Raw genomic sequence first — 10,255 nt, forward strand, 5'->3', positions numbered from 1 at the left:
AGGACTCAACTCTGTTATTGGTTCGTAATGACTGTGACTGCTCTGATTCTGTCCCTCTGTTCGTGGAGAGCTATGCTGCTCCTCATATCGCTCAATCACAGACTGAACTCCTCCCTGACTTGCTGCTTCCTTATCAGATTTGTGAGGCATATTGTTTCACCTTTTGTATCTTCAACACCAAACACCAAGGTCCCACTGGGCGTGCCAAATTGTTTTGCGCGGGTAGTCGCTGACAATTAAAAAAGGATCAGATGATTGTGCAAGGATCAAACCTCTTGAGACAAAGTCCCAAAAATGAGGGTTTTATTGGCGATGATTTATAATTGAAACTAAACAGAATGCCTTCAAGGGGTGCAAGCACACGAGTAGTGAAAGAAATATTTAAATTTAAACTAAGAAATTGAAATTACATATTCTCTGTTTGAGAGTGTTTGATTCGGGGTCCTTTTCTCTATATCTTCTCTTCATTTTATATTCCCTTGATGATTTCTTCGTGACAAACCGCTTGAAAACTGTTTGCCTGCCTTATAACTACCAACTTTCTTTATGGTGGCTAACTTGTCGTGGAACTGCCGTCTTTAACTGCTGCTGCCACTACTCTTTGTCATTCAACTGCCTGCAACTGGGTTCCTTGAATCGTGGAATGTGATAAGATTACTCAATAATTGCTTCAATAATCGCATTTCTGGATAACCATAACATTTTATGTTTGCTAAAAATCTTGGGCGATTCGAATGTATGGGCGAGAACAAGGTCATCGCTCTGGGCGACTGTAAAGCATTCCATTCGCTCAAACCTTGGGCGTCTTGCAAGCTTGGGCGATAATTTTACTGTGTTCGTGAGCTTTCACTGCATTCATTAATAACCCTGTCTGGACCTTTATCCTGAATTGCCCAATTTGACTTTATTCTTTGGGCTATTTGATTTGGGAATTCCTTAATTGGGCTTCATTCCTTGAGCTATTCGATTTGGACTGCACTTTTAGTGTGTCAACAATTTCAATTAGATTAGGATTTTAATTTTGAGTTAGTCATTGTATTTAATTCTTATTATTGATTAGAGTAAGTTGTTTTCTAAAAGTTTACTCATTATCTAGATTTTAATTATTGTTTTAGATATGAACTGTAAACCGTAATGGTTTTAGTTGATTTGATTATAATAAAATTGGTGATAATTTTCTCTATTTCTTGACATAAATGTGCAAATCAACAAGTTTACATTTTTCACGAAACTTTATTCTTATCTATAAGTTTTCTCTACATCACATGGATAGAAAAAAAATAAGTAAGTAAAAAATTAAACATTCCTAATCAAAATGTGCACTTTGTATCTCAAGATATAAAAACAAGAAATATTATAGATTCAAAGTACATGTGAAAAATGCAATAATATTCTCATGATTGATATCCATTTTTTAAAATTCATTTTTCATCAAATTCTTTTCCAACAACAAATCTTATGGAATCCCCAACTTTTATAAACTTTTCAACCACATATTTCATCATTTTTTTATTCAAAATTTACTAATTTTTTGCTAAATCAAATAGGGGCATTATGAGATGGGTATAAAAGAAATTATAAATTTTGATATTTATATCATTCTAGGATATTATACTTGTATTTGTTGGGAAAATTGGTGACTTGTGTTTAGATAAATTTATCGATTTGCATAATCAATTAAATTACATAAACATAGTTCAACAATAATATAAAATAAGAAGAGGGTTAGAAAAGCAAATCTTGGGAATCACGTCGAAGACATTGTCTTAAAGTCGTGTTGTTTCCCCTTCGTGCGGGTTCTTTCAGCACTACACGACTCCAAGATAAAACTCATATGACTCTCCATCTATGAGTACGACCATAAGGAGATAAAAAAAACAAGCTTTTGTCGAGATGCCAAAAGTATAATATAAAATTGTAGAAATAATAGTATTTCAAGTGGGTGTCTCAAATTATAAAAATGACCCCCTTTTATAGTGTAAAGCTTTAACCCCCCCCCCCCCGCCCCCCACAATAGTGACAATTATGCCAATTAACATATAAGTTACACTATGAAATTATGAGTTTTCATTTTGGGATTAAACCTAGAACTTAAAAAGAAAACTGAAAATTAATGGGTATAAGTTTTGAAAGGTTGAAACTTATATTATGTCACAATAGTAACGTGCTTCTAAAAACACAACAATGTTTTAAAAGAACGTCAGAATATTGATTCGTATATACTTTTACACTTCAGGAGTTTTTATTTTCTGAAAACTATCATTATGTAAAGAGTTGCTTTTGAAAGCAAAAACATGACATTCTTTTAGAAGATTATATAAAATATGAGTTTATGCTGCTTAGAGAGCATTTACACGATTTTTATATGTAAAAATCCTATGTTTTCTTATAAAATAAGCATTTTAATTTCATAAAATTCGCATGTAAACAGTAACTCTTGGTTAGATTAGATCATATCATATTTTTTCGAGACTTGTCATTCTTCAAGAAGACAAAATACTGAGATGTATAAATATGTGCCTCAAGGGTTAACACAATATTCATCCATGATACTAATAGAATTATGTTTTTTCTAGGACGACGCAATATTCTTCTAAAATATTTATTTTCATAATTTGTCTTTCTTTTCGACTCAAAATAATATTTTAATAAATATTAATCTTTAAGGTTATGCTCTATAATAACAATAATATAATATTCTCTAAGAATATTGATCAAATATAAGTTCGATCTACTTCATGAGCAACGATATGATATATATCTTAAATTTCTTTACAATTAATTTTAATATACCAAAATCACATCATCAAAATTACCGGAGTTGATTCTCAACTTTTCTTTTGGAAAGAATTATTTATTTATTTTTATAATAATCAATAGGTTAGAGCTCTTATTCATAACATGTTACAAAAGTAACAAAACTAAAAGAAGAATAATAGAAAAGTAATCGAGTCAAAACTGAATGAGTATTTCATTATAACTATGACCTTTCTATATATGATTTCATGAGAGTTATATCTGAATAATATAAATTTTTCAAAAGCAATTAAGACTTATCCAAGTAGCCTGACAAAATTTATCAATAATTATTTCATAATTTTACAATAGAAGCTAGATTTTATAATCTTGCAAAGTATTACAATTACACTCATTTTTAGGAGGTTGGGCAAATCGAAGTTCTCTTCCGATCAACTGTCCACCTAGTCAAGTGCAAAAAATATAGTAGAATCACACAACGCACGCTGTTGTATGCTTCGGGAATATCTCCACCTTAAAAAATTCTAAACCTCTCTCTCTCTCTCTCTCTCTCTCTCTCTCTCTCTCTCTCTCTATATATATATATATAGGCCCTGTTTGGCACCCATTTTTATCAAAATGCATTTTTCTCTCTCTTCTTTTCAACCACACATTCTTTATTAAAATAATATTACACGTAAATCAAAAACTTTTTCTTATTTTTCAACCACACATTTCCCATCAATTTACTATTCAAAAATGCATTTTCACATAAAAATTCCTACCAAACACCCTCATATATATATATATATATATATAGTGTTGTGGCAGTAATGGTGCATTGTAGGTGACCAGATTTGTGACTAATTATGTTATTTGTGTTAGATTTATTGCTTGTGATCAGACTTATGTTATATGTGATAATGGTGATCAAATTTGTCTTTAGTGATTATCTGTGATTAGCTTAGTCTAATTTGTGATTGTATGTAATCAAATCACTGATCTGGTCATCTATGATTAACTGTGATCAAAGTTATCTTCAGAGTGACCAGATTAGTGTAATTTGTGACTGTATGTAATCAAATCACTTTTAATTTGATCACATGCAATTACATTTAACACAGGTTATAGACAATTATAATGAAGATAGACTTGATCACACATAGTCATCATCGCGATCGCCATCACCCCCAACATCACTACTGCTAAAAATACGAACTTCACTACCACTTGTCCATGACTTCGTCGAAGGTGGAGAATAGTGCTAGACAATTGTAGCGTGAAGAGGACGTGGAGAAGTGCGTTCACATATAGCAGCGTTGATGCTACTGGCAAAGGTCGTGCGACACTCCTAGGTAGAGTCTCACAATAGCATCACTTTTCTTGCAGTATTGCAACGCTGCCAATTATCTTGTAGTGGTGCTGGAATGGAGGGTGGGGTAGTTGACATCGCTAGAGAGAGAAAATGGGGGAGGAGGGAAATTGTTTAGGGTTTAAGGCGTGGACGGGTTGGGTATGTTTATAAGATTTGAATGATATACTATTATTATATTAATTTTTTATTAATTAATTCTAAAATTTAATTACCATATGATATGTGAAATTATAATTAATCTCCATTATTTATGAATAGTATTCTTTATATGTCGGGTTTTGGTAATTTTCCCCTCATTTTAATCTACTTTTCCACTAAATAAAAGTCGAAATTACATAAATTAATAGATTTAGAAATCACATTTCATAAATCATAGGTAAAGTTTGTTATTTCAAGAGTAAGATATTTTATTAATTAATTAATATATTTTAAATATTAATAATTATATTACAAAATTAAATATACATATTCATCCTATCAAACCCTAAATTCATCTTCATTCATCCTTTCATTTTCTCTCTCTATATTTCTATATCTACTAAACCCTAAATTAGATATTTCATTTTCTCTCACGACCTCTGTACCTTCCATCGCTGGAAGACAGCCACTGGAAGATCACGATCGAGCAACACCGCGAATTGTAGTAGCACCGTTGCGCCTACCGTTGCTAGAGGTCGTGGTGGCAGCAGCCATTTGAAGAAATCGAGTTGCGACTGTAGGGAAGACGGTGGTCTGACGATTGTAGTTAGCGATTTGATGGATATCCATGGTGAATGTGGTGGTGGTGGCTTTGATTTTAGATGTGATATAGATGTGGCGATGGTGGTGAAAATTGATTCATGATTGTGGGAAGATGGTGGTTCAACGGACGCAGTCGACGATTTGATGTGGCAACGGTGAATGTGGTGTTAATGGTTGTGGATTGGGACATCTGTTCAAAATTTGTTGCATCTCTGTCGGAGTTAACGTCGTACCTCTGTTGCATCGCTATGGGTAGAGGTGCTAGTAAAGCTGGTGGTGGTGCGATGGGTGGAGATGGGATGTTGCACAGTGATGGTTTTAAGGTGGTGGTGTTTGCAGTGGGATTGCAGGGTTGACGGAGGGTAGAGTGCAGTGGCGATGGTTTTGAGGTTTGTGATTGTTTTTATTGGTGGTATAGGTCGAGTTGCTGCCTGGCGCGGTGATCTTGCAGTGGTGGTCGACAGTGGTGTTGGTGGTCATGGTCGGGTCAGTGGTTGTGATCGCAAGTGTTGGTCACAAATTATTTTGTTAATTGTGATCATCAAACTGATGAATTTGTGATCAATAAAAAATATAAATTGTGACCTAAAAAATTATTAATCTGTGATTGATAATTTGATAATTGCGACTGTATAATAAGTTGTGACTTATAATATTTGTATTTGTGACCAATAAATAAATCGTGACTTATAAATTTTTTGATTTGTGACTGATGAACAAATTGTGACTTATAGAATTTTTGAATTTGAATTGTGACATAATGAAAAAATTAATAAGTGACTAACTAAATTATTAATTTGTGACTAAATTATATAGATATGTGACCTAAATATATTTACCTTCCCCTCCGAAGGGCGATTTTAGTAAATAACCAAATATAATACTTGGGCTAAGGGTCAAGTTGGTAATTTTTCTTACATCTCCCCCTCCCGGATAATATACGCCCCCTTTAATTAATTAATATCATAAATAAATTTTAATAAAAATTTGATTTCTGAAATTTGAAACTTGTTTTCTTGATTTTGAAATAGTGGAAATTACACAAAACCATAGTTTAAGTATTCAAAATTCCCAAATAATATAGAAAGTTTTATATTTCATAAATCAGATTTTTTTATTAATTATTTAAATAAATCAATTACCAAAAAAATAAAAACCCTTCAGCCAAACCCTAAATCGTATTTCCTCCCCTTCCCTCCCCCCATCTCTCTCTCTAGAAGGCTCTGTGCCAGGATAACGACACTGTGGTGGCGTGAACAATGCTGCGGTTATGTCTCTCACGGCACTGCAACGAAGCGACCGTTGTACGTTGTCCGCTAGCTATTGATTTTCACCTCAAACGGTGTTGCTTCTGATTCTTCTCCTAGCGCAGGCAGCTTTGATTCCACTGAAGAATCGTTAGTGCTGCATCTCTCGTCGTCGACGATGATGCCAGTGATTTTACTTTTGATTTTGGATCTGTCGGTGATGATGCTAGTGATTTAACTTGAGAATCAATGGTTTCGTTTTAATTTAGATCTGTGGTTCGGCTGTGGTCTGCGGAGGTGATGATGCTAGCAATGATAGTCAGGTGGAGGTGGTCCCTGGTGGTGCTGGTGGGTGATGTGACGGGTTGTTTGTGTGTGGGATAGCATGGGTGGTGCTCGATCTAGTCGTGGTTGCTGTAGATCAGAGCCGGAGAAGAATAAAATATTAAATTAAAAAAAAAAAAATCTGACAGCCTGTTGAAAGAGAAAGACAACCTTAATTGGCTTTTGCCAGCTAACTAAAACAATAACCGCACTAACTTCCACTCTATCAATGTGGTTGCTTAATGGCCGAACGTGGGCAGCTCAAATATGTGTTCGTGTGTTGTTGAAAGGGAGAATTGTAGGTTGTTTAAATAAATCAATTAACGATTATTTGAATTATTTTATTTAATAATGTTATAATTTTAAGGTGAAATATTAAAATTTGATATCGTATTGAAGTTCAAAAAATTTAAATTAACAATTGATGGATTTAAAATTCAAATGAACAGTTTATATTTTAAAATTCAACCTCTATTTAGTAAAAATTCTTTAAAATTCAATTTTTTTTCAATAAAATTATTTTTACGTGGATTTATAATATTTCTCTACTTTTTAACTAAAAATACTATTTCACAAAATCTATTATCTAAAATTTTACATTAAACAGATTCTAACATTCTCAAACGTCATGGTACCATCTTATAAGAGAACATTATTAAGGATAAAATTGCACATTGTTTAAATACCAATACCAATATTCAGCTTATAAATATTTTACTACAGACATTTTAAGATGAAATCACAAAACTAAACGTACATTTATTTATATATACGGATCTGTATATATATATATGTATAAACCTCGTATGAAGAGACATGGAGAAAAATAGTAGACAGAAAGTTCGTATGTATATAATAATAAGTATATACAGATATTTATGCGGGAGGATTTTGGAGTTTAGGAAAGCATACCCGACAGACCTCAGTCCAGGAAAACGGGGTGCATGTCATTTTTAAACACCGTCCCACAGTACGTGGGACATCCATTCACATGCCACCATGTGAATCCAATGTTTTCTTCCTTAATTTCCTTTATAATTTCATTCCGCATATCCACTCGCATTCACACTGTTGTGTGTTGCACTTAACCCCGTTATTAGTTGTTGTTAACTTGCAGTTATCGATATGAATTTTACTGGCATAAGCTTTATTTATTTCTTTGAGTATATGTTTGCAAATATATAGAATTGATAAGAATAAAAAGGAGGACCTATCACAGTGAAAGAGAATAATTGATAAGAAAACTAGGTGTCAAAAAGAAAAAGGAACAAAGCAAAGAGGAAAAGAGGACGGAAAAAGGAAAAGGTAAATATTGAGAACTCTGTGCCATGTAAATAAATAAAATGGCACAACATTATAAAAGGAGCGACTGGAGGGAAACAGCAAGAGAAGGAAAATAATTACATAAATGATTTGGTCGAATTACTTTTATTTTTCAATTTTTTGTCATGTTCATCCTTTTCAAGTAACACTTACCTTTTAACCTAAATTAAATAGATGTTTAATTATTTTTCTTCAGGGTATATATACCGCGGCGTCGTTCGTAAAGCAACGAATAAAATGACGTAATACAAATGAACAACGTACAATGTTCCAATAATTGACAATAATTTATTCAATTCCCACAAGCAAAAAGCAACAAAAAAGAAAAATTAAATAATTAAATAAACTTACCACAAAAGCAAGACATAATTAGCTATTAACAAAAGCACATTGCTTTCGAATTTGACCAGTAGATCCGGTCTTAACATCAATACGATTCATTTTCTCCATTGATTTGGCAAATTCAGTGTAGAAATTACCAAGGGACCCTTCAACAATTTGTGTAATAAACGACCTAGTTGTGGAGCTTGTTAGCAAGGCTGCATCAGATTGGAAGAGACCCCTTCTCTTTAGGACGAGTTTGTAGTAACTGAGATCAAATGTTCTGAAGCTTCCCGGATCCATCTCAACCTGTGTAGTCGCGTTAATCGACTTGCATTTGTTGGCTTTTAGATTTGCTGCATATTCGCTGTCGAGAGATGGATCTTGACCGCCCATGCCCGTGAAATTGTAGAGACGAGTTGTAAATGACGGACAATGAGCAATACCAATTGTATGGGCACCTAAAACAGTCGACAAAAAAGTTTTAAAGATTGATGCATTTCGCCGACAATAGTATACATATTTTGGGTATGTAAAATTTTCATAAATTGATAATGTAACCTGATAAGACGACGAGGTCCTCCAGATTAAGACCCTTATTAGCAAACAACGTTTGGAGGGTGGTGAAGTTACTAAATGGAGGTGGGATTTGCGCTAAGGCTTCCGAGGCATTTGATATTACCCCATCTCTACGACCAGTGGGTACCCTCCAAAACGGACCACCCTGTCAAACGTAACAAGTTACTCATTTTGATGGTAAAAAATGAGTCTGAGCTTGAAGAGTGAAGCCAGCTGCGATGGCGTCTTTCGCTGTCAAATATGACTAACTTACCGTGACCACGATGGCGTCTCTCGCTGTCAAACTGATGATATCTGCACAAGAAACAACACCTGGGCATTCAGATTCAAGCAGACTCTTCACCCTGTCAATGAAATCAAAGCCCCTGAGTGTTTGATTTGGGACCGAAACCTTTTCAGTTTGGTTTCCTGTGCTTGATGTGAAGTTCAGAAGAACAGATGCGTCGCACCCCTGTTGAAGCAATGGAATTTCAAATCGGGACAAGAAGTTTTCATCGTTAAAAGTGAAATTTTAAGAGAAGCCAAGTACGTTACCCGGACGAAGCAGTCGTGGAAATGCATCCTTATAAGGGTAGCAGCAAGAGATGGAGCATTTGGGATGTGTTTATTGACATAGTCCTGCACAATTTTCTCAGCTTTTGGACATGTCTTGGCATAGAAATTCATCTTCAAATCAGCATCAGCAGAACCTAGTACAACTGCCAGAATCAAAATTAAAATCGCATAATTTCTGAATCCACCCATTTTTTTGTCCTAAAGCCTCTATCTTCTTTTAGTTGCTTTGACTGTCATGTACAAATACAACATGCATGAATTTATATGGATTGAAATTAGTTGTTATATCCTAATCTTGTGAGTGTGGACCAGCTGTATGTAATAAGCTATATAGTACAATTCACTCTAGGAGTTGATTATTAGTCTAATAACGAGCCTACTAAGCTTCTATCATAAGTTCACATGATATATAATGGTGTAGATCATATAGTTGAATGGGGAAAGCTAATAGTGGTGAGAGAACATTCGAATTTTAGTTTGAGCCAATAATATCATTTCGAAAAAAAGGACGATGAACTGAATAATACTCATCGCTTTGTCTTGATGTATGATAGATTTCGACTATTCGAGTTCTTTTAGGACTCGAAAACTATTTTTAAAATTTTTAGTGCCATTTTTGTTATTTAATTTATTTTAGATTCTTTTCAAATTTAGTTTGTTTAAATTTTGTTTTCATTAATTTTAGTTATCTTAAGTTGATGTTCATGTAAATCATGATAAATATGGGGTCATTTCATTTTTCTTGTTCATCTTTTCATTAATAAATTTTGCAAGTTATTTCTTTTCATAATTTGGTGGATTTCAAATTTTATATTTTTACGATTTTCACTTAAATTCCTTGTTTCGCATTGCATCATATATATATATATATATATTTTACCGTTTAGCTTTATATATATATATATATATATTACCGTTTAGCTTTATATTTTTGCAAAGGTCAACATTTATATTACTTTTTATTAATTGAAGATAAGCTCGTCCTCTTAAGTATTTTAATATTTATTTCTTATAATATGAATAAGTTCGCAGGGTAGTTTGATTTTTAAAATGA

At 33.4% G+C, this 10,255-nt stretch overlaps 1 protein-coding gene across 1 annotated transcript; it reads right to left on the bottom strand.

The window, feature by feature from the left end:
- Nucleotides 1–8,020: 8,020 nt before the first annotated feature.
- LOC111368505 (peroxidase 3-like) lies at nucleotides 8,021–9,555 on the bottom strand. The gene is made up of 4 exons (XM_022989773.1): nucleotides 9,181–9,555; nucleotides 8,900–9,097; nucleotides 8,629–8,791; nucleotides 8,021–8,528 (listed from the first exon to the last, which is right to left on the bottom strand). The coding sequence occupies exons 1-4, from the start codon at nucleotides 9,388–9,390 to the stop codon at nucleotides 8,116–8,118; spliced, it is 984 nt and encodes a 327-aa protein (XP_022845541.1). The 5' UTR covers nucleotides 9,391–9,555; the 3' UTR covers nucleotides 8,021–8,115.
- Nucleotides 9,556–10,255: the final 700 nt, after the last annotated feature.

This window comes from Olea europaea, chromosome 19 (genome assembly GCF_002742605.1).
Source record: "Olea europaea var. sylvestris chromosome 19, O_europaea_v1, whole genome shotgun sequence".
Lineage (NCBI taxonomy): Eukaryota > Viridiplantae > Streptophyta > Magnoliopsida > Lamiales > Oleaceae > Olea > Olea europaea.